At 39.7% G+C, this 25,861-nt stretch overlaps 1 protein-coding gene across 13 annotated transcripts in view; it reads left to right on the top strand.

The window, feature by feature from the left end:
* Positions 1-19,840: 19,840 nt before the first annotated feature.
* Positions 19,841-25,861, top strand: part of CADPS2 (calcium dependent secretion activator 2) — a 545,419-nt gene continuing 539,398 nt past the window's right edge. For all 13 annotated transcript variants that reach the window (XM_047095962.1, XM_047095960.1, XM_047095958.1 and 10 more), the window contains exon 1: positions 19,841-20,179. In XM_047095962.1, the coding sequence (XP_046951918.1) occupies positions 19,841-20,179 (339 nt within the window). The remainder of the gene's footprint in view (positions 20,180-25,861) is intronic.

The raw sequence follows: 25,861 nt of genomic DNA, 5'->3' as shown, positions 1-25,861 counted from the left end.
ACTGTGGTTCTTTAATGTTTGTGCTTGAAATACTCAAGTTGAAAAAGTTAAATTAGGGGCGCCTGGGTGGCGCAGTCGGTTAAGCGTCCGACTTCAGCCAGGTCACGATCTCGCGCTCCGTGAGTTCGAGCCCCGCGTCAGGATCCGGGCTGATGGCTCGGAGCCTGGAGCCTGTTTCCGATTCTGTGTCTCCCTCTCTCTCTGCCCCTCCCCCGTTCATGCTCTGTCTCTTTCTGTCCCAAAAATGAATAAACGTTGAAAAAAAAAAAAAAGAAAAATTAGTTGAGACTAATAAAGACTGCCCCGCTAAAAGCTTAACCATGACTTTTGGCTGGACGATAGAAAAATTGCGTTTATTTTGGAAACTGACTCCTAAGACTCTGTTATTTGTAAACTTCATATGTAGGAAAGAAAAAAACAAATGTGAGATCAACTTGTAGATTCCAGTGTGCCAACTGTAAGAGAAAGCATTAGAAACCAGTAACAGTCTCCTCAGAGATTCACTACATTAGGTCTGAATTTCGTTAGATTCTGTAAGCACGTATACATTACCGTGACCTTGGGAGTACCTTCTCCGAATTCTGGAGACTGCGTATGCAATGTTTAATTCATTTTATTTTTGGGTGCCTGGGTGGCTCAGTCGGTTAGGCGTCTAACTTCAGCTCAGGTCATGATCTCATGGTCCATGAGTTCGAGCCCCACGTCAGGCTCTGTGCTGACAGCTCAGAGCCTGGAGCCTGCTTCGGATTCTGGGTCTCCCTCTCTCTCTCTGCCCCTTCCCCACTCATGCTCTGTCTCTCTCTCTCTCTCGTAAATAAAATAAAAACATAAAAATTTCTTTAAAAAAAATAATTCATTTTATTTTTGTCAGTACTTCCAATTGCTTTAATGGGATTACATGTACTACCTCTAGTATTTTAATTTTATACCTGAAAATTATTTCCCAAATTACAAAAAAATCAACCTTCTTATATATCAGCAGTGCCTAAAGTAATAGCACTAGCTGAAGTCTATTTAAAAAGTCCCCTCACTTATCTGCCGGGGTTATGTGCCAAGACACCAAGTGGACGCCTGTGGATAAAGTCAAACCTTATGTATACTGGGGTTTTTTTTCACTATACACACAAAGCTATGATAAAGGTTAATTTATAAATTAAGCACAGTAAGAGATGAACAATGATAACTAATAATAAAATAGAATAATAGTAATAATCTACTGTAATAAAAAGTTATGTGATTGTGGTTTCTCTTTCAAAATATTTTATTGTACTGTACTTACCCTTCTGGTGATGATGTGAGATGGTAAAATGCTTACGTGAGGAGAAGTGAGGTGAATGACGCAGGCATCATGTCAAAACTAGGCTACCATTGACCTTCTGCTAATTCGTCGGGAGGATGATCTGCTTCCAGATTCCCATTGACAGAGGGTAACGGAAACCACAGAAATGAAATGGCAGATAAAGTGAGACTACTGTATTTATAGAAATTCAGCAGCATTACTTGCTTTCTAGTTTGTGATAAGCATCATCACCAATGAAATATTAATTTTCTATAGGTCATTTCATTCCGACTTTTGGAAACCTTTCTATTTTTTATTTATTAAATGTTTATTTATTTAGGGGCGCCTGGATGGCTCAGTTGGTTAAGCATCTGCCTCTTGACATCAGCTCAGGTCATGATCTCGTTGTTCATGGGTTCTGGCCCCGCGTTGAGCTCTGCGTTGACAGGGCTGAGCCTGCTTGGGATTCTCTCTCTCTCCTTCTCTCTCTGCCCCTCCCCTGCTCACTCGTTCTTTAAAATTAAATAAGTAAACTTAAGAAATAGTTAAATGTTTATTTATTTTGAGAGGGAGAGAAAGAGTGTGAACAAGGGGAGGGGCAAAGAGAGAGGAAGACAGAGAATCCCAAGCAGGTTCCAGAACCTCACGTGGGGCTGGATCTCATGAACCCTGGGATCATGACCTAAGCTGAAATCAAGAGTCAGATGCTTAACTGACTGAGCCATCCAGGTACTCCCCTTGTTATTTTTTTAATCAACTTTATTGAGTTGTAATTTACAAATAATGAACTACATTCATATAAACTACAGTAAAACCCTGGTTTGTGAGCATAGTTCATTCCAGAAACATGCTTGTAATCCAAAGCACTCGTATATCAAAGTGAATGTCCACACAAGAAATGAAGGAAACTCAAATGATTCTTTCCACAACCCAAAAATATTCATATAAAATCATTACAGTACTGTAATATAATACAAAATAATAAAGAAACTACAAAATATAAAGAAAAATAAACAAATTAACCTGCACTTTCCTTTGAAAACCTTCATGGCTGGAGTGAGGGAGACAAGAGAAATGAGGATTATTATGTAGGACAAGTTTCACTATCACTAATAGAATCACTGGTATCTATTGGCTCAATGGAATACTTTTCATTTCGTGCAGGTTTAACAAGGAACCTATCCAAAGACACTTGCTTTTGCCTCCTTTTGAGGATTTTGCGGAAATGTGACATTGCATTGTCGTTAAACAGATTCGTTGCTCGCACTGTTACTGCCTTATTTGCGTGGTGCTTTTCTACAAAGTTTGCACAGTCTCCTGCATTTTACACTCTCCCTAATGTCATTTGAAGTGAAGTGTTCCTCCACCTTTTTCTCCTCTCTGCAGATGAGATGCAGATGTTAAACTTCTTATAAAATCTTGCAATTTTGGCCACTCGCATACCTCATTCATACTTCTTGATGATTTCCTTCCTAATTTCCACCATAATCATCTCCTTCTTACCAGCTTTCTTTACAACTTTTTCTGCATGGGGGTCATTGTATACACTTGCATGGATATTGACTACAGTTCAGTATTAATAAACTTGTGTCATATACTGTATTTAATGTAACTGGCAATAAGGTAGCAGAGGAAAAGGTCTCTATCTATAGGTAGCCTGACCTAGAATGAAGCAAAACATTTCTATTCTTACTCTTGTATGGAAAAAGTAAAGGACTGTCCATAAATACTTTGAAGTGACAAAAAATACACTAGTGCCAGTTGTGGGCACTTTCCAATGTTCTGAAAAATCACTGATTTCTGCCAAACACCATGGCCTGAGACCGAGCATCCGAGCATGGAAGATGATCACCCACAATCCCACACAAGAGACACTGAGAGAGAGAAGAACCATTGGCTCAGTTGTAATTATGTGACATTCAGCGTCATGTACTACTCATATTGCAAGACATCACTCGTTTATTAAGGTAACATTTATTATAAATGCTTGCTTGTCTTATGAAATACTCACAGAACAAGTTACTCGCAATCCAGGGTTTTACTCTATATGATTTGTTGAGTATTGACAGAGGTATGTGTCTGTGAAACTACTACTATGAATCAAGACACAAAATGTTTTGATAGCCCCCAAACTATTCCCCATGGCATTTTGCAATCCATCTCTTCCTCTGCTCCTGATCCCAGGCGACCACTTTTGCCTTCTGTTATGATAGGTTAGTTTGCAATTGTCATACTTTTATATAAATAGAATTATACATATGTCCTTCTTGTGTCTGGCTTCTTTCACTCATCACAGTATTTTTGAGATTCATCCATATTGCACGTATTAGTAGTTCATTCCTTTTTATTGCTGAGTAATAATAAATTCATGCATTTACCATATTTTTTCCCATTCACCTGTTGATTTGGAGAGTGTCTAGCTTTTGGCTAGCATTATTGTGAATAATGCTGATTTGAGCATTCATGCATATCTTTATTTGGACTTGGGTTTTCATTTCTCTTAGGTAAATACATACTTAGGAATGGAATTGCTGGTTCATATGCTAATTATATGTCTAAATGGATGAGAAACTGCCAAACAATTTTCCAAAGCGCTGTGCCATTTTACCTTCCCACTTAGCAGAGTGTAAGTTCCAGTCCTCCGCATCCTCACCAACAATTGGTATTGGTGATGTTTTTACTTTTAATTCAGATGGCTATGTAGTATTGTGTCGTTGTGGTTTTAACCACGTTAATGAACATTGCTTTTAAAAGTGGGGTAGAAATGAAATTCAATGATCTTTTGCAAGGTTCCATTTCTGTCCTATCCCTAACTCTATTCAATAAGTATAGTTAATCATCTACCTTGTGTCATGTACTGTGTTAGGAAAGAGAAAAGAATAAGAAACTGTTTTCTGAAGACTTCACTTCATGAGACAGGAGTAAAAAAAAATGTCACATACAGTCCAGTTGCTGCTATAGTAAAGGTTTAGGAAAATACATTGACAGGGGCGCCTGGATGGCTCAGTAGGTTGAGTGTCCAACTTTCACTCAGGTCATGATCTCACAGTTTGTGAGTTCAAGCCCCACAGCGGGCTCTCTGTGGTCATCACAGAGTCTGCTTCAGATCCTCTGTCTCTCTCTCAAAAATAAATAAAGACTAAAAAATACATATATTGACAAGAGCATCTGGGTGGCTCAGTCGGTTGAGTGTCTGATTTTGACTCAGGTCATAATCTCATGGTTTGTGAGTTCAAGCCCCGAATTGGGCTTTGTGCTGATAGCTCAGAGCCTGGAGCCTGCTTGGGGTTCTGTGTCTCCCTTTCGCTCTGCCCCTCCCCCACTGATGCTCACTCTCTCTCTCTCTCTCTCTCTCAAAAATAAACATAAAAAATTAATATAGATAGATAGTGATAGAGGAAGGAAGAAAAGTTGGAGAGGACTTCACAAGAGGTGGTGTCACTTGAATTATCTTCATTATAATTCCTTTTACCTTCTTTTGAAAAGGAAATACATTCATAACAGAAAATTTAGAAAAAATAAATGAGATTTACCTCATTAATCTGTATTTTGGGTGCTAGCAATCTCATATGGACCAAAAAGTTCAATGAGGAGATGTGCCTTAAGTAAGAAAAAGAAACCTGGTTGTCTTGCCTGACAGGCCTTCCCTACAGATGAGTCATTTATACTGATATGGCCACTAGAGTTAACTTCCCTTAAATGTAAACCTATTGTCTTGTGCCAAACAAGTGTGCTTCGTTGGAAAAAGGGAATGGGCTTGAGAGGAAACAAGATGGGTAGGAGAAGCCAGGAGGTGGAGATTTCATTAAATGAGCAGAGACACACAGAAATCGCAGTGCCTACTCTTTACCTGCCATTCACTATGGGACACACATCCTAAGTGTTTTGTTGAATTCTCACAGCAAACTTAAGAGGGTTTTAAATAGAGAGAAGCTGAAGTAAGAGATATTAAGACTACCATGATAGATTCAAAGATTGTTTAAAAAAATTGACTCTCCCCCACCCTTACTTCCTCACTGCATTGATGCTTGGTTTGGTCATTTGACTGGCTTTGGGCTCATGGTGGACAGAAGGCAGAAAGACTTTAGTTTTGGCCATGTGATTTGCTTTGGTCAATGGGATGCTAACAGGTATAACACAAGCAGAGGCTTAAAATATGCATGCAGGGATGGCTTCTTCTCTAATGGCTCTGCCATCACAATGAAACATGCCCTACTTGGCCTACTGGTACAAGGAGGATGAAAGACAGGTGGAGCAGTCCTGGGACCAACATGTAATTTAGAGTACAGGCAAGCCTGAGGCAGGTAACCCACAGACAAGTGAGAAAGAATAGTTGATTATTGTTTATTCCACTGAGTTTTAGGATGATTTTATTATTCAGCCACCTAAGTATCAGAAAGAATTTGAACTCTGACAACATAACTACAGAGTCTAAACCACATTGCCACTCATTCGGTTATTTTCAGATATCTAGGTAAAGATAATTGGTTGGAGGCTGAAAGATAATCAGGAGGAAGTTATGGGTCTGGAAATAAAAGAATATTTTGTCGATTAAAGAACTAAACCTTGGCAAATTATTTAATCTCTCTGTGCCTTCCTTATAAGGCTATGGTGAAAAAGAAAATGCAGTAATAGCTATCAGATCTCTTCAATTGTGGTAAAAGTGTTATGGAAATGCTAGTTTTTCTTTTAAGTCTATTTTCTTTCCTGCTGTTTCTCAGTGCCTAGAACAGCACCTGGTGTGCAATGGGCACTCAGTAAATATTTATTAAGAGAAATTAATTTTTTTTCAAATAGTATTCTCAGTTTGTAAATGTAAATGACAGGAACACACTGTATGTCTATCACTAGGGGAGTAATTTCTGTTTTTGACAAGAGTGGGGGAAGTCTAGGAAGTCCCTTCCTCTTAGAGCAGATTTGTGTGGGGTATACTCTACAGGGGATGTTCGTTTCCTGTCTCTATCACCCAACTAAAGGCACCCAAACTAATGCTCTGTAAATCCTCACATTAAGGGAGAATGTTATTGCAGTCTTATACTACGATGCTTTCTGCCTCAAAGATTGTTTTATTAATGGGAAAATATTTGAATTTAATATTTGTTCTGCCGTTAAAGAAAGGGAACTTGATTTATAAAATACAGATAATTCAGAAAACAGCCAAATGAGCATCTGGGTTTGAAAGTTGGGTCACCATGATAAAAATGTTCATTTACCCTTTTTCCTTCTTTGTTTACCACAAAGCAAGATCTAGCCAAATGAGACATCTCACTTTACGACATTTGCATTTAAATCACTTTAGGATTCAGGTCAGAGAAATGGTTGGTTTGGTTTGGGTTAGATGAGCAATTTGTTCCCCACATCAACTCACAGAACATTCAAGGACTAGAGATGTTATTTAACTTGCTCTATTTTCTATTATAACACAGACTGCCTTTTTATCCCAAAACTTTTCCAAAGATTTCCCAAGAAAACTTTTGGTCGTGTGGATAAAGGATTACTTCAGCTCCAAACTTTCCTGTTAAAATATTAAACAGGAACATTTGAACAGTATAGTATCATCGCCATGAAACTAACAATCTGGAAGCAATAAATTTTGCTTAAGTGTCCTCCATTGTACTGAGTGCTTCACCCTGTGACAGATATTCTCCAGTGAGGGTTTCGAGTGAAACTCCTATCTCAGCTAAAAATCTTTTAATAGCTACTCCTAATCCTTAACCATTTTTGGCCTCAGTTAATATGTGTTAGGAATGTAATTAACCTATCAGTATCAGTAGTATGTTAACAGTTATAGACTAAACCTAGTATTGAAAGACAAAAAAGAAAAGATCAATCTCATTATTCTCGCTGTAGATTTTCATTATAATGAATCCTTTGTTTTATTTCTTGAAAATCCGTTGTATCTATTCCAAGACCACATGTTTGAAAAAAAATTTCTTTAATCTGATAAAAAAAACAATTTTTTAAAGATTACTTATTTTTAAGACAGAGAGAGAGACAGAGAGAGCATGAACCAGGGAGGGACAGAGAAGGAAATACAGAATCCAAAGAAGGCTCCAGGCTCTGAGCTGTCAGCGCAGAGACCAATGGGAGGCTTGAATTCACAGACCAGAGATCATGACCTGAGCAGAAGTCAGATGCTTAACTGACTGAGCCACCCAGGCTCCTCAACAATTTTCTTAATTAAAAGAATTTCGCAAGTCCAATATTGTACAAACTCAAAAGTTTGGAAGGCCTTAACATCTTCACTCTCATTTTTGTCTAATATCCATTTCTTCATCAAGATACTTCAGTTATAGCTCCTATATTTCTTTCCAATTATTTCCCTTCTTCTATTTCCACTGCTTTCGCCTGTTCTTGCCCTCTTGTAATCGCTACAGTGCAACTTGAGTGATTTTTATTATAAAAAATAAAACGTGAATATAATGCTGATGCCCAACACCATCATTGCTCTTAGGATACAGGCCAAAACCTTTGGGATGGTCCACAGGGCCTGGGCTGTCTGGCTTCAGTTCTGGGCATTCCAGTCACCCTGGCCTTCTTTCAGGGACTGAGAACAAACCAAACTCCTTCTTGTTTCAGGATGTCCCCTCAAATATGCCCCCTTCTGCCTGAAATTCTAGTATGTATCTCTCTCTCTCTCTCTCTCTCTCTCTCTCTGTGTGTATGTATATATATATATATATATATATATATATATATATATATATATATCTCCACATACCTATTATTGAAATTATCACACACATGTATACTAACACTACATTTTTTCTTTTTTTTTTTTTTTAATTTTTTTTTTCGACGTTTATTTATTTTTGGGACAGAGAGCGACAGAGCATGAACGGGGGAGGGGCAGAGAGAGAGGGAGACACAGAATCGGAAACAGGCTCCAGGCTCTGAGCCATCAGCCCAGAGCCTGACGCGGGGCTCGAACTCACAGACCGCGAGATCGTGACCTGGCTGAAGTCGGACGCTTAACCGACTGCGCCACCCAGGCGCCCCTAACACTACATTTTTAATCTTATTTCATTTATGGCACCACCCGCCTCTCCTCCAGCCCAGACAATTTTGAAGCAAATCCCAGGCATATTATGAAAGGCCCTTTCTAACTCATGCCTATCCTCACGATCTCTGCCCAAGCACCACCTGCTTCCCTCATCTCTCTGCCAGAGTGGGTCATATCTGCCTGTCTCATGTTGTCTTATGTTCACTAATACAGCACTTCATAATGACTACTAACTTACTCAAAGTTTTCAGAAAAACTATAGCATTGTATCGGATTAAAAGGTGTAATGATGGTGTCAATCAGAAGATGGCACTGTTCAAAGGGAGAAAAATAATCTGAGCAATTGATGGAAAAGCCAATCAATAAAATTAAAAATATCCCCAAATTATAGCAGTAAATATTTTCTTTGAGATTTTCATGTGGCTATGTTATGCCTTGGATATACTTATATAGATATTACTGCCCTTAAGGACTTCAAGTATTTCCTTTTAGGAACACATTTTCCCTTATTACCTCCCCTAAAATGGTTTCTCTTCATTTGACATAAGATTGTTTATCTTTTTTTTTTTTTAATTTTTTTTTCAACGTTTATTTATTTATTTATTTATTTGGGGGGACAGAGAGAGAGACAGAGCATGAACGGGGGAGGGGCAGAGAGAGAAGGAGACACAGAATCGGAAACAGGCTCCAGGCTCTGAGCCATCAGCCCAGAGCCTGACGCGGGGCTCCAACTCACGGGCCTCGAGATCGTGACCTGGCTGAAGTCGGACGCTTAACCGACTGCGCCACCCAGGCGCCCCGAGATTGTTTATCTTAAAAGTAAAGGAACTTGTAACCAATTTTTGAGTACTCTGTTTATTAAACCTGCTTATGAGTGATAATTAGATAGGATATACAATATTACTTCTCCTGACCACATCACCTGAAATCAGAAATACATTATACAATTAGCACATCTTAAATTATCTTTCCCTCACTGGGTAAATAATCTAGAGAGAGAAAATTATTGAGTTAGCTCCTCTATAGTTCCTCAACAATTGAAAGGACGTGCTTGCGTGTGATGTCATTTCTAATTTCCATTGGATGTTACAGAGGACTTCTAAAGACAACTGCTAACCTTGGTAGAAAGTGATACTGTATATCATCCAACTGCTTCATTTGTCTAATATGGTATGTGCAAAGTGGCTATTTAGAAAATATCAGTTGAAATAAGAAGTTCAATTATTTTTTTCATCTATACCAGGTGACTGAATCTGGGGCAGGACATTTTAGCAGTTGTGTGATATATGAAAAATAAGTATGTAAAGATTCCAGTTACACTTATACTGACATCTCTAGAGCATAAGACTTATTAAAAGTTAAACTCCAACCTAGTCTTTTAACCACATTTGTAATACATGTGTTTTAGCATTCAAGTATCTGACCAAGTTAAAGATACAGCACCATCTTATGGATATTTCTGTATTTGTAAAATCTGGAAATGCAAAAATCATTCAAGTTTGGGAAAGGAAATCTTTACCAGAAAAAAATTGTAGAAGGAGAATATTTTAACATAACAAGGGAAAATGATATGGTATTGAATAATCTGAATATGTGTGTGTGCATGTATGAATGTGTGTGTTTGTGATGGCATATTAAATGAAGGCACAAACCGAGATCTGTAATTCTTTTTCTTTTCAAAATTGTGAATTCTGATAAAAAGAAAAATGAACACCTGTTCTTTCAATCCAAATTCATAACTTTGTGAAATAAGACATGTAGCCCAGAATCCTATCAGTCTCTAAATGACACTGAAATATCACTGAGTATCAACCTTGCAAAGATGCTTTCAAACTACAGAACTATTGAGAAGTAGAAGCGTGCTTACTAGCTATGAGTCACACTTCCTAAAGAATTCTGAGAAGCCGAGGTGATAATAAACCTATTTAACTATCTGCTGATACTACACAACTGGTAATAAAGTCTACTTATGTTTATCTAGTATTTAAATGTTTTCACAAGTGATTTATGCCCATTATTTTGTTTAGATTTTAGATGCAGATATTTTTGAATAATCGCTTCTTAATAGAACTCTTATTATTGTAATGTAGAACACAAAGCCGGTTTAAGGAGATTACAGAAAAATTGATGAACAAAACTCCCCAGTTAATGGTTAAGGTGTAGTCAGATACGTATGGTCCACCAACTTTCGTTCACTTTAGTTATCAAGTATGGGCCTGAGGCATTACATGATTTACTGAGTTCATATTTTATAGAATGATTCCGCTCTAACTAAAACACAGATTCAGTGATTCTTAGATTTTTGCTGCCTTGAACTCTATGGTATAAGCTTTGGAACCTCTTCTTAGAAAAACAGTCCATGGATTTGATACACTTTGCATACAATTTTAGGGGGCTCTAGACCCCCTGGAGTTCATCCATACTCTATGATTTTAAATAATATTCTCCTTATTTTATTTTATTTTTAAAGTAGTTTTTAATATTTATTTATTTATTTTTGAGAGGTAGAGCATGAGCAGAGCAGGGTAGGGCATGAGCAGAGGTAGAGCATGAGCAGAGAGGGAGTGAGAGAAGACCCCAAGCAGGTTCTGCGCGCTGTCAGCACAGAGCCCCATGTGAGGTTCAAACCCACGAACCGTGAGATCATGACCTGAGCCGAAATCAAGAGTGTGCCGCTCAACCAACTGGGCCACCCAGGTGCCCCTATTCTCCTTATTTTAACATTTATTTATTTAGGTCCTATTTTGATGAGTAAAAGCCGGGAACTTAATTGCAAAAATATGAAGTCTTGTGATAGAGAGGATCTATAATTTTTACAAACACACACACAAACACACTCCTATTTGGTTTTAAGTCATTTCCCCCCACAACTAAATTACATAAAAAGATCATTGTAAATAAAGAGGTTCTTATTGGTTTATTTTTATATATATTTTATTTTCATATTGTTTACTTCAGAGTGAGATGTGAAAATATGATGCTGACTACAAGTAATATAGAATTTTTAGTTTTATCTGCACAGAATAGTATAGTTTCTAACAATGTCCTGTTAGGAATCATTTTTTTATATAATGTAGACTCTTGAATCTAAATTTCTAAATTTTGTTTTAAATGTAAACTTGTCACCAATTAATAAAATTAAGTTATCCCTAGATGTCCACAGTAGTAGAAAAAATATGACATAGTTGAAAAATTCTAAGCATACCATATATATCTTTTTTGTTCAGTTCTTAGATATAGATAGGTATTTTATGACTTAAAAGAAACCCAGGGAAATTTAATAGGCTTATAATAATAATATGTTTAAGTTCAGATTCAAGGCATAATATTAGATATTAAATTACTTTTTTATGTTATCAAATGAAGAATTATCCCTATATAAAAATTACTTTATTAATATTCCAGAAATATCTTGCTAATTTAATACAATGCTTTAATTTTTGAGAGAGACTGCATAAAATGTATGAAAAATTTATATATATGATAATTTAAAATATGAATGAAGACATTTTCACAATCTATATCTTTAACTGTAATAAGATCCACAGGATATATTTGTTCAACATAGTATAATACCTACTTTATTCTAGACAGAGAGAAGAATATTTGAGAGTGAATATTTAATGGGTAACAACAATGTTTTAGTTGTACAATAGCAAAATTGGAAACCTAACCCTGAAGACGAAGCATACTCAAAATACGATCCTTAAACCCCTGGGCATCCCTAAGACCCTAACAGAGAGGTTGAAAATTTTTTCATGTGAATACAAGATGTTATTGGTCTTGTTCACTGTGTTGACATTACATAGGTGCTATAGAGACAATGGTGGATTCATGCTGGAACTTTAGCGGGAATCAAAGCAGTGGCTTAAAAAGCCACTAATATCACTGTGTCCTTCACCTGCAGATACTCACAGAAAGAAAAAAAAAAAGCCAATGTCACTTAAAAATATTCCTGATTAAGCAGTAAAAAGGTAATGAGTTTGTTAAGTCTTGAACCCTTGGGCATACACTTAAAAATATATTCTGTGAGGTGAAATGAGATGTTCACATAAAACACTTCCACTGTATATTGAACTACAATGTTTTTCTGGAGGAGAAGGAACTGTGAGTTGCAAGCTGAACTAGCTGCTTTTTCATTGAACGCCATTTTTACTGGAGAGAGCAACTTGACAAACAAATTATAACTATTCAGACTTCGATAACTTGGGAGGCATTTCCTCAAACATGAGTGAGGTGAGCTTGTCTCCACTGACAGTATTGTTACCAGTTATAAAATTCAAGCTTTTGAATGAAAATTAGAATTCGGAAAATCTCTGTCTGCAACTGTGAGCGTAATAGTTTTCCGGTACTCAACGACTTTTTTGATGTTATTGCTGGTTATTGACAAATGTCGTTTTTTGGGTGCTATGTAACTAAATAAAATGTGCCAACTTTTGGACAATCTAGATTATCCAATGAACCGGTGTAAGAAAGTTTTACTGATGTGGTTTTAGATTCCATATTGCAACTAATCTTAAGGAAACCCCCACTTATTGAGTTTGGGTATAATATCAAAGTAGCATAACCACAGTTACAGAAACAGGCTATTAAAATACTCCTTCCTTTGTCAACTGCATATTTATGTGGGATTGGATTGTCTTCATCTCTTTCAAACAAAACATATTTCAACAGGTTGAATGTAGAAACAGATAAGAAAATCTATATGATTTCTATTAAGTCAGACATTAAAAAGATTTGTGTAGTGGAAAATAATGCCACTCTTTCCACCCACCTTTTTATTTTGGAAATACACTTCTTTTTTTCATAAAAATATGTAATTTATGTTACATAATAGGTTTGTTACTTTTATGTTTAAATGAATTAATAAAGAACTATTCCTAAATTTTCTTAGTTTTATTTTTCTAATATTAAAAATACCAATAAATGTAACCCGCCTAACCAAGACCTTGTGGTCCTTAACAACTTTTAAGAGTGTAAGTGGGTCCTGAGAACAAGTTTGTTCAGCACTGCTACAGACCAGAGTAATAGTAGTTAATAAAAATATATCTTTATTTTTCCTATGTAACATAATTTAACTATCACTTATAATTGTCTTCAATAAAAACTCTACTTCAATTTAGTTTAATTTTTTTGAGCATTATTGTTGAAATGGTGTAAGTTTTTTTTTACAGTAGTAGAATTCTCATCTCTTGAGTAAGACATTGGTTGAATTTCTAGTCCATCGATGCAATGCTCTCTTTACAGTGCCCTAGTACGGTGCTTAATGTAGAATAGGCACTCAATAAATATTATTGATTGGCAAAAAAATGTGTTCAGCAACAAAGTCAATATAACTTCAAGAAAACTATAAAAGGTAGATGGGGGAAAAACCTGTTATTGCTTTATCCATTTATGAGCATAATTCCTACGTTTTAACATTTAAAATACAAACATCTTTTCTAGGTTAGATATCTGCTTCTCTAGAAGAGCATAATCACCACATGCATTATATAACTTGAATTAATGTAAGACTTTTCTCATGACATTTTGAGCACATAGGTCACAATATGTTTCTACCTTTTTTTCTCCTTGTACTTTACAACCAGCTCATTTCTGTTACCTCCTCCAAATTTCCACCAAATGGAAAATTAAGAACAAAACTATAATCAATCATTAATGAATGTCCGCAGATTGAATAGGAACAGAAGAAAAGTAGCTTCTTCTTGTGGGTCAGACCTTCTTATAAAAATTATGAAATCTTTGGGGTGCCTGGGTGGCTCAGAAGGTTTGACGTTCCACCGTTGATTTTGCCTCCAGTCATGATCTCATGGTTGGTTCACGGGTTCGAGCCTCGCATTGGGCTCTGCACTGACTGTGTGGAGCCTGCTTGGGATTCTTTCTCTCTCCATCTCTCTGCCTCTCTCCTGCTCCTGCTCTCTCTCTCTCTCTCTCTCTCTTTCTCAAAATAAATAAACATTTAAAAAATTTATGAAATCTTTGAGATCTTAATAAAATACTTTAACACATATTTGGGGGTTTCTTTAGTCTGGTTGTTTCAGGACAAATAATTTAGAAATACAAATTCTAAGCTATGTAAAACCCAATAAAAATGCATAGAATCATTTACTATATTATCTACAGTTTGTTTCTTAAAAAATTTTTTTAATGTATATTTATTTTTAATAGAGAAAGAGAAAGATTGCAAGTGGGAGAGGGGCAGAGCGAGAGGGAGACAGAATCTGAAGCAGGCTCCAGGCTCTGAGCTGTCAGCACAGAGCCCAACGTGGGACTTGAGCTCACAAACTATGAGATCATGACCTGAGCCGAAGCTGGACGCTTAACTGACTGAGCCACCCAGGCACCTCTCTACAGTTTGTTTTTATAGTTCTATGGTTAACAGTGAGCCAAATAATAAAGCAGTTATAATAACAACAACAAAATACTTGGCATTCACTGAGAATTTACTCTGTATCAAATACTTTTTTAGTACTTTACGTCCATTATCTTGTTTTATCTTCACAACAATCCTTTGACTATATCTTGTGTTTATGTGCATGAGTCTGTGTATCAATGTTGACTACTCGTTTACTGGTCAATTTGTGCTAATCGTTTGCATATATTTTACTCATTATCTATAAAAAGTGGAGTCCTGGAACAGTTCTCCACTAGGACTCAAATTCTAACTAGAGAGGAGGAAAAAGGGAAAGCTAGGCAACGAGAGGAAAGGGATTTAAATAAAGTTGCCAGGAAGATTATTGCCTCATAAGATATAAATATTCATCTTCAAATTTGTTGTTTTTATCCTACTTCTGTAAAGGCATAGTCTTTTTTCTTACCTGGGCTTGTGAGTTGACAGTTTTCCTGTACATATTTGCAAAACTGGTCCTTCTATTTGACCTGAAAAAGATTCCTCTCTCTGTTGTAATATTATTTTAGTGATAACTAGACTACAAAAAATAATAGACTGTCCAATTCCAAAACACTTAAGGGATATTTTGTGAATTTTTTTTGTATTGCCACAAGAGCATATATTACCATAATTTCTTATTTTGCTCATGTCTGTTTCATATGCATTGCCTCAGGGACTAACTTTTATTGTTTTTATCTATTCAGAATAGTGCAGAGCCTAGAGTGGATGCCCAAAAAAATATCTGTTCAATGAAAGAATGATTTCATTTGTGACTTAAAAGAGTTAATACCTTCCTTTCAGGTCAAATGCACAAATCAATTCTTAACCAGAAAACAGACCACCTATAGCTATTCAGGTCACACACCTGTTTCCTTAAATATCATTGCCAAAACACATTTTATATTCTATTTCATTACTGTGCATCCATCTTTCCCCAGGATTAAAGGTGTTTCATTAAAAAGCAGTATAAGCTCAATTTGTTTTTATATTCACCTTGACAAAAGTAAAAATGTATCATTGAATAAGTTCAAATGTATTTTGTGTATTTATGAAATGGTACAAGCCAATCATAGTCTTACGTTAGGCATCATTATTCAATTATTCTGGAGCATCAGCTGATGTTATAATTGCCTGGAAAGCTAATATTTAAGGTAAAATTTGGCAAGAACATCCATGCCAGCACAAAATAAAAAATGTTAATTAAGAAAAACTGAATTCTAATGATCAGGTTGTCTTTTCAGGCTTGTTTTCTTTGAACCATCCTTTAACTGGAGAAGAGGCAGGGAGGGTTCCCCAGAGACCCATTGTTGGCCTTCTCTCTCCGAACATGATTTCTGGACCTTCTCATCTATATCTGTAGCTTCAACTAGCACCAATATGCCGACGATTCCCTTATCTGCTGACAGAATTGAGTAACAGCTTTGCATCTCCAACTGATCTAGGATAGAGTTTAGGATCTCTATGATGGGTTCCTCAAAACTTCATGTTTCTCCAAACCTATGTGTCTTCTAGCAGCCCATATTTCATCTATCATCAGCGAAGTTACCCTATCCTGAGAATCGTATTCTATTCTTTTTTTTTAAAAAAATTTTTTTTTCCACGTTTTTATTTATTTTTGGGACAGAGAGAGACAGAGCATGAACGGGGGAGGGTCAGAGAGAGAGGGAGACACAGAATCGGAAACAGGCTCCAGGCTCTGAGCCATCAGCCCAGAGCCCGACGCGGGGCTCGAACTCACGGATCGCGAGATCGTGACCTGGCTGAAGTCGGACGCTTAACCGACTGCGCCACCCAGGCGCCCCTCGTATTCTATTCTTAACCTCTTCCTCAGCTCCTCATCCATATTCTATTAATTCCTTTGTCCTTCTCTTAAGCGTCCTTCTTCTTCTTGTCCTCTGTTTAAAGCCAAGCCCTCACTGTTTCTCTCCCCGATTTTTTTTTTTTTTTGAGTAATTTAATTGGTATTTTGCTTCTGGCTTCACTGCCCTTACACTGCTCTGGATGACTCTTAAGAGTTGAGGATCATCTTATGTTGTACCTTACTTAAGCCTTCAGGTATAACCCCATTCGGATGCCTGCTCACTGTCTTGCTTGATGCTAAATTTGCCTCTGCCAGTTCTCTAGTCTCACTCCCTTCATCTTCATATGTATCCTCCTCTTCAGGCATGCCAGTTTATTTGCAATTCTCTGAACATGGCAAATAATTGCATACCTTTGCAAACACAGTTCCTCCTGCCTCCAAGTGCCCTCACCCTAATAGCTCTAAATCATTCTTCAAGACATATGTCAAGCATCCTTCCTTTTCTCTGTCCTGCATGAGGTAATTGTTCTCTATCTTACATTATCTTTGGGGATACTAGAATAATCATCAGATTGCAATATCAATATTTATTTTCTGCTTTTTTAAAATAAATCATTTTCTCATTTGTCATTGTTTAATCTATACACTTTTAAAGGTTCAAGACTAGATCTTGTTTTTCTAAGTATACCCAGCATAGTTTTGACATATGTTAGCTTCTTAAGCGATGTACGTTTAATTAATGAAATCCTTAAACATTGTCTTTGTTGTCTTTTGGATACTTCTTTAACTTATGCCCCTTAAACCATTTTCATCTTCATAGAGAAAACACTACATCTTTTTTTTAAAAATGTTTATTTACTTTTGAGAGAGAAAGACAGAGAGAGAGAGAGAATGAGCGGGGGAGGTGCAGAGAGAGAGGGGGACAGATGATACAAAGCAGGCTCTGTGCTGACCGCAGAGAGCCTGATGTGGGGCTCAAACTCACAAACTGAGAGATCATGACCTGAGCCAGAGTCAGACACTCAACTGATTGAGTCACCCAAGTGCCCCCACTGTCTATCTTATTCTAAAAATTATTAGATGTTTTCCAGTCATGTCCCCAAGGCTTGAAGAATCTTTAATTTGGTAACTATTTTTAATAGGAAAAGAATAAGCTATTACATCAAGTAGTATTAACTAATTAATAAAGGAAACAAAAGTATAGCTTTCTTTGGCAAGAAAAGAAAGGGCAATAAAACTGTTATGTTTAAATTGTACTTTTATGTTGCTAAGTACAATATATTTGAGTTATCAGTTTAATAAACATCATACATTTAGTAAACTGATTTATAATCAGATTATAATAGAAAAAAAGCACTATTTGGAATTAGAAAGGACTCATAATGTTGAGTCTTTGTTCCCATAATTCTGTGGGAAAGAGGGTTCTCTAAATCTCAGGATCCTTATCTGTACAAAGGAACTACTAATAAAAATAAAAAATGAAATAATGTATGTAAAGGGCTTGGTGCAATAGTCCATACAAAGCACCTAAAAGATTAATTGTAATCATCACCATCATCATTACCTGTTATCCAAAGGTTACTTTGATGGCATTAGTTAAGCACATTTACAAAACTTTGCAAAATGTAAATTGCTATGTATGTAAGCATTAGATACTATGACTGAAATGAATAGGCTTATCATTTATGGTTTACCTTGCCAAGAATAAAACATTCTTGAAATACATCAGTTTCTGAGATTTCCTATTCCTTGGAAAGTTGGAGATCTGCCAGCAGTAATGCCCTCAATGAACATTTTATCGCTATGGGCACCCATTAAGGATTGATAAGTAAGCAAGGCTCCTTAGGAGTAAATGCCTCCTTATCTTTTTACCCCATCTAGGGAGAACGTCAGTAAATGCAGAAGGAAAGCCTCTCTATTGTGTACCTAACTGTGGAAGTGGCTTTAAAAAAGCTAGAACTGCTTTTTGGCCACAGAGTAGACAAGCTCAGAGTCGACAGTGTACCTCCCGCGTATCTCCCCGGCGCTTCATAATCTCTCCGCTAGTTTGGCCACAGTACATTGCATCTTGGGTTGAATGCACTGTTTTTCCTGTTTCCCCCTCTTGACCGGATTAAGAACATCGGAAACAGAAATCACAGGAAGAAACTTCCAGGTGGTTCCAGCATTGGGACTGAGAAATCTGTGCAGGTAAGACAGGCTTCAGGTGCAGCCTCGAGACGCCCACTTGAGGCCAGAACCAACAATGACCAAGTGTTGTGTGTCCCTGAGCTCCGCAGGCTCCGCCAAATGCTGACAGTGCCGGACAACGGCCGTGTGCTCAAACGTTAGCTGAAGATATGTGTGCACTACACAAACTATTTGAGTCAATCTCATTCCAACCCAGAAAATAATCCAGCTATGTGTGAGCTGAACCAAAGTGCCATTCCAAAAATACAAAATCTATCTTGCTCATGTGGGAATAAAAACAGTTTAAAAAGAAAGCCTCGCGTGTTTCTTTCTTTCTATTTTTTTTTTTTTTTGGTCAAAAACGTTCCTCTGACTTCATAATTTGGACTTCAGCATGAGCGTCAAACAGCAGCAGAGCAGAGCGAGAGACTTTTCAAAGTCTCTCCCCAACATTATTTTGAGGTGAGTGGCTCCCACTTTTCCGCACTTGGGTTCAATCTCGGCATCGGATTCGGGTCTCAGGGATGTTCTGGCCGCTTTCCTCACCTTCGGAGAGTAGCAGCAACTCCACCGCCCCCATCCACCTGCCCTTTAAGAATCTGTCGGGAGAAAAAGCATGGAGGGTAGGGGGTCAAGGTAGTCCAAGCAACCCCGGGTGTGCATACGGAGCAGACACGTCGAGCCCCTCCTCGCTTTTGCAAACTACCAGCCTCGGCACCCGGGATCCTGGGCCCCGGCAGCAGCCGCGGCGCGCGCACGCGTACTCCACGACCCCGCGCCCGCTCAACATTTTATTCCACGTGTTGCTTGTTGTAGGAGCCACAGGTTCCCCACCTGCGTCCGGGCGCTCGGGCCGCCCCGCCTCTGCCCGCCGGCGTGGCGGGATCACGGGGTTGGCGGGTCCCCGGCGGGCAGAGGAATTCACGAGGCGCTCACGTTCACCTCCGACGCTAACTCCGCCTATTTAATCCCGGCGGCTCCCCCTCGCCTCCTCCCGGCTCTTGCCCGCCCCTTTCGCCCTGGTGGTAGGAAACATTCCGGTCTTTAACTCGACGTGTCCGGAAAGCTCTGGCCAGTTTTCCTTTCGTTCTGCGGCCGCTGCTGCCAGCCGCGCGGCTCCCTCAGACCGGCGGACGCAGCTGCGGCGGGTGAGGCGCCTGGGGACCGCGGGCCGAGCGGCGGGGCGCCCCGAGCACCATGCTGGACCCGTCTTCCAGCGAAGAGGAGTCGGACGAAGGGCTGGAAGAGGAGAGCCGCGATGTGCTGGTGGCGGCCGGCGGCCCGCAGCGAGCGCCACCGGCCCCGGCTCGCGAAGGGCGGCGGGACGCGCCGGGGCGCGCGGGCGGCGGCAGCGCGGCCAGACCCGTGAGCCCGAGCCCCTCTGTGCTCAGCGAGGGGCGAGATGAGCCCGAGAGGCAGCTGGATGAGGAGCAGGAGCGGAGGATCCGCCTGCAGCTCTACGTCTTCGTCGTGAGGTGCATCGCGTACCCCTTCAACGCCAAGCAGCCCACCGACATGGCCCGGAGGCAGCAGAAGGTGAGTTGCACGCAGGACTCGGCGCCTCCGGCCGCCACTTCTTCCTCCCCGGAGTTTTCTCCCGGGAGAGCGCTGGGGCGCTTGCCCTCTGCCCTTGTTTAATGCGTGCACTGTTTTTGTCGGTCCTTACGGTTCAAGGGAATCTTTCAGGGGGAATCCCTTCGTGCTTTAGCCGGCTGGGTATCGGGTTGCAGCGGATGCGTCCTCCCCCAGCCCCCTTCCTGTTGGCAGAAGCTGTCAGCTTGGCATCGGGAGACCCGCAGCGCCCGCCGTGCGGTGGTTGCACCCGCTGGGACTCCGCTCCGGCCAGGTTACAACGTAACTTCCATCAACTTAAGTTTCTAAGAGCAGTGGTGCATTCCTCCCCACCTGAGTTCAGCTGGAGCTGGGCTTTTCTGTGGGTCTTAATGATTGTGTAATTAGGCGAAACAGGTGGAATTTGGCCACCCCTGTTAGCTAGAGCAGCCTTCACTAGGGCGAAGGGGTAGAAATTTTCCGCAGGGAATAAAAAAGTTAACGAGCTTGCTTTACTGCTATGTAATGAACACTTCAAATCCAAACCCTGGAGGAGGTACGCAGTTCTTAGAATTGCTGTAGGTTGATAATTCCTGGTCTGGGTAGGCACTATTAATGAAAAACAAAGGATTGGTGCATAACCACTTGGTAAGGAATGCGTGTTTTTGTTTTTTGTTTTTTTTTTTTGTTTTTTTTTTTTTTGCTTTGTTTTTGCATCCCAAAGAGGTAAGGAGATTGTTTCAGGTGTAACGTCTGCCAACTTTAGTTTTAAAACATTGCAGGGGTCCGATGTTTTTGTAACAGTGGAAAGTCATGACTCCAATTGCTCTAATTGGGTAAATGGGAACCTAAGAAATCTTTCTGATAGAATGCTGAACCTAAAAGGTCCAGTAGAAATCTATCTCCGACAAAATGTGGAGACCCAGAGAGCTTATAATTTGCCCGAGGCGTATCTAGATGCACACGTGTTTATTTTCTGAAATATCAAGCACATAAAGCATTTCTCAGAAATCCAGGGAGCATTTGAATGGTCTTCTGAAACACCACTGCAGCTTTGAGTACATGCAGTCCTCCCACCATCCTCCTCTATCCAGCCTTTAAAAACACACCTAAACTAAGTAGCTGTTTTGAAACCCTTCACTCTCTGGGAATACTTGAGGGGTGATTCTTTACAGCTGGTGCCTAATTACACCGAACCTTCAAGAACCTAACCCTGTAGGTAATTCAGTCACAGAATGCTAGAGCTGGAAAAGACCTTGGTGTCCTCCAGGCAGACCCCTCATTTCGGAGGTGAGCAGTCTGAGTATCCTTTCCTCAGGGGGCATGATTGAAGTCCCCATTCCTCCGGTCAGTTGTGCGTGCCCCGTGATGTTCTTGTGCACCTTCTATTCTTCCCGCAGGTAAGTACCCTGCTTCCTCATCGTTGTGCTGCAGTCACCTGTTGCTTGTCCACTCCATAGGTCAAGCAGATTTCAACTTCAGTAGTCCTCCTTATGCTAAGTGTAAGTAATTCTTGACCTGTCTAGCCGTGTAAAGCTTCTGAATGTCAGCCTGTTATCACTTCAGTCATTCATATTGCATTGAAGCTTATTTTTAGTGTATTAAACTGTAAAGCGTATGGTGAAACTAAAGCTAGTCCTGTCCAGACTATTCTGCTTTTGTAAAAAGTTACTGGTAGCTGACTTACACTGTGCTTGTTGCATTTTGGTACTGAAACTCCCCTTTGCTTGTTCATGGTTACAGATCTGACTCCTCCCATTTAAATAGAATGTTCCTACAGAAGTTATTTGAACTGTCAAATACGTTCACAACCCTAAGAAAACTATGACCTTACCCAGAGGTTACCAAAACCCAAACAACAAAACCCTGCATCTGATCTCTGCAAAAATACTTGGAAACTTCAGCTCTCTAAATCTTGGGAGCATTGAGTGCTGTCAGATTAACTTCAGTGAATTTTTATTAAGGGGGAGGCCACATAACCTAAATCTTTGCCTTATTCCAAAGTCCCCACACTTTTTTTTAACGTGCTGCTTCCTAGAGGGAAGTGGAACAATTCTTGGCAGTAGGTTTTCTTCTAGGATGGAGTGAAGTGGGAACTTCTATTCCTGTGAATTTGATACATAAGTCAATTAATGCCAGAAACTTTAAGTCTCAAATTATACACGTGGGTTATGTAAAAAATCACAGCATAATTGCAAAATCATTAATCCATTGTATGTTTTTTCCTGTATCTTCAAGTAATCCAACATCTAATAAAAGGATCTGATAGCTTAAATTGTTATTGACCTGCATGTTGCTGCTTACTCCTCACAACTTTGAGAATTTAGAAACTCTCAGACTGAGATCTGAAAGGGTCCTCACTTAAAAAAAAGAAAAAAGTTAATGTTTATTCACTTTTTGAGAGTGAGGGACCTAGCACAAGCAGGGGAGGGGCAGGGATGGAGACCCAATCCAAAGCAGGCTCCAGGCTCTGAGCTGTTAGCACAGAGCCTGACACTGGGCTCGGACCCATGAACCGTGATATGACCTGGGCCGAAGTCCGACACTTATCTGACTGAACCACCCAGGAGCCCCAGGGGTCCTCATTTTATAAGTGACACAAGAGCCTTCCCTCTGGCTGTCCTAGCCCTCCCTTAAAGGACTGGTGAGTTTTTGTGAACTAGACGTCAGCTGCAGTGTTTTGTTTTCTCCTTACTTAGCTAGAAAGGCCCACAAAGCTAGTTAGGGGTTAGGAATATGAAAGCTTAGTAGCATTAAACTCGGTTGACTCAAACATTGCTTTCTTTGCTCTTGGCTGGAAAACTTCGAGGAACAGTGGCCAGTGTATGCCATTGGGGCCCTGGGACTACTGATGGCTCTACAGAAAATTCTGGAAGTGAGTATCTGGGTCCACCCTAACAGCTTTGCACCAGGTGGTCACATCACTTAACGTATCCAGGGGTTCACACGTGATACCAATATGAAGTAACTGCTAATGGCAAAAGACTTTAGTTCCGAATAGCGTCTAAGCCTGATGCCTCTTTACCTTGATGACTTTGGTACCATCAGAATGCTACAGCAATAATGAACTTTGTGTGACTCTCTATCATTGGTTAAGGGTGGGATCAGTATTAATGGCAAAGCAGTTTACCAAATAAGCAAATCCGCTTCATCATAAGGCAAATCATAAAGGCAATTTGTTGAACCTTTGGAAAAGTAATAGGTGTTCATGGTGACTAGAAGGTAGGGGGACTCTGACCCATCATAACGACTACCACAGCAGGGGGGTCAGTATGTTCATTCCTGTAGTTAAAGGTTTAGACTGCAGGTCTGTAGGCTTCTAATGGGTGGTTGCACTGTTTTTGTTTTCGTTAAGGTTAGTAAAGTCTGATGTTGAAGGAACCCGCTCTTTTAAACTAGAAATCAGGAATTAGAGTAAAATGGTATTCGATAACTTTCTGTGAATCCTAGATCGATGTTCTTGCCATTTCTACATGTATGACCAGTAATCACTCTAAATTGTGACTTAACCTTCACCTAGAATAAGCATTCCCACCACTTCACATAATTTTTGTCTAAGTTTGAGAAACGTACACAAATGTGAAATTGTGGGTGGGGGTGGGGGGAATGCATAGGTGCTTGCCTAGAACTCTGCCATCTGAATGTTTCATTACAAAAAGTGGCTACTTTTAGATCTTTGGACATGATGGTCTCTTTTGTTAACATTCTGACTGCTCAGGTGATCCCTAAGTTCAGGGAAAAGAGCCAGATTTTTAAAATTTTCTTTAAATGTTTATTTCTGAGACCGAGTCGGGGAGGGGCAGAGAGGGGAGACACAGAATCCCAAGCAGGCTCCAGGCTCTGAGCTGTCTACACAGAGCCCAACCTAGGACTCAAACCTGGAGATCTTGACCTGAGCCTGGGTCAGACACTTAACGGAATGAGCCACCCTGGCATCCTGGAAAAACCAGTTTTCCAAAACAAAGCCCCCACAGCTTTACAAGGGTTGAGAATCCCTTACCTAAGGCTAGGAAATCTTATGCCTTTAGTGCTGTGTTGCCCCCTCTTTGGTGCCTTAGCGTAGGGCGTCCAGCAAAAACGTGTCTTGGGGGGGGCGCGCCTTGGTGGCTCAGTTAGCTAAACATCAGACTCTTGATTTCAGTTCAGGTCATAATCTTGAGGCCTGCTTAAGATTCTCTGCCCCTCCCGTGCTCATTGGTGTATGTGCTCAAACCCCCCAAAACTTGTTTGGATACAAACAAGTGTCAGATTTAGTACATGTTGCAAAGAATTAGGTGCAATTTGGAGGAAAGCGGTGGCAGGGGTGGGGGGGGGGGGCAGAAAGCGGTGGCAGGGGTGGGGGGGGCAGCGGGGAGAAAGGAAAGTAAGAGTCTTCTGATCTCGGGGAAACTAGTGTTCCTAAATGTGTTTTTGAGACCTCCAGGATTTTTACCCCCTGAAAGCCATAAAAATGTAAAGCTGGTAGAACTGATGACTGCAAAGTGAAACTTGGCCACTGCCACTACTGCCACTACCAAGCCCAAGAGACCAGCAGTGTAGAAGCCCAGTATTCTACCTTGTTTTCTTGTTTGCAGGTTTCCAGCAAATGATGTGAAAATCTTAAAAAGCCACCCTCTTTGGGAGTTAGGCTTAATTCAGCCTTTGTGCTCTTTCTGACTTTGGTACATTGTGGAGCAAATGCAGAAGGGATAGGTTATGTTGGTTTTTAAGAAGAGCGAATACATTGTCCTCTAGGGAGTGAGTTGAAACCACATTAAAGTAACCTCAGACCGGACTTAATACAGTATCTCAGGAAGATGCGTGTTGCTTTGATTCATCTAACCCTCCACAGGGTGTCTTGAGATGGTGGCACTTAATTTAGTGGAATGAGTTGTGTTGATGAGAAGAACTCAGACGGATTAAGTGATATTGACGTTTGCTTCTTTCAAAAATGAAATCAGCTGTAATTCTGATATACAATGACTGCTTATAAAGTGAAATAAAATAGCTAATTATGTTTCCCTCTTTGGTTTTTTCTTAATGGAAACTGTTCCCTTTATTTATACCCTCAAAAGATAAATAACACTGTATGTAAGGTCATTAAAGAACTTTAAGATAAAATTAAAGCCAATTGCCAGGTTATGAAATATGAGAATTCCAAATAGAACATCCCACCAGTTTGGTAGTGAGGAGGCCTCTTTTGCATGATTGTGCTATTTTCTATGCATTTCAGATTGACTTAGATCTTTGGGAAGGAAGTGGTGGGTCACATAGTCATGGGTTGCCGTTTTAATTTTTGGGTTAAAGACCTAATAGCTGTAAATGTAAAGGTGGACGTATACTGGAACAAAGGACACCTGCCCAAAATTAATATTTAGGAATCAAATTATGAAATTGTCCTGAGTTGGTAACACTTCCTGTTAGAACCACTGTTTTTGGTCCCTGTGTTTCAAAATCAGCTGAGGATTTTGATGGGCTTTCATTTTTTTAAAAACAAAAATCTGATTTCTATCCTTAGCTGCACATTAGAATTCCCTGGAGAGCCCTTAAGAATCCCATCATCCAAGTTGCACCCCACATTAATGAAATCAATCTCTGGGGGTTGTAGTCTTAAAGCTTCCTAGGTGATTCCAGTGTAGGGCCAAGGTTGAGAACTGTGTGTGTGTGTGTGTGCGTGCGCGTGCGTGC

The sequence above is a fragment of the Lynx rufus genome, unplaced genomic scaffold (genome assembly GCF_022079265.1).
Source record: "Lynx rufus isolate CCGP_SWC_20201006 ecotype Redwood Valley unplaced genomic scaffold, mLynRuf1.p SCAF_4, whole genome shotgun sequence".
NCBI classification, from domain to species: Eukaryota; Metazoa; Chordata; class Mammalia; order Carnivora; family Felidae; genus Lynx; species Lynx rufus.
The sequence above is the reverse complement of the archived record's forward strand: the minus strand, read 5'-3'. Positions and strand labels throughout refer to the sequence as shown.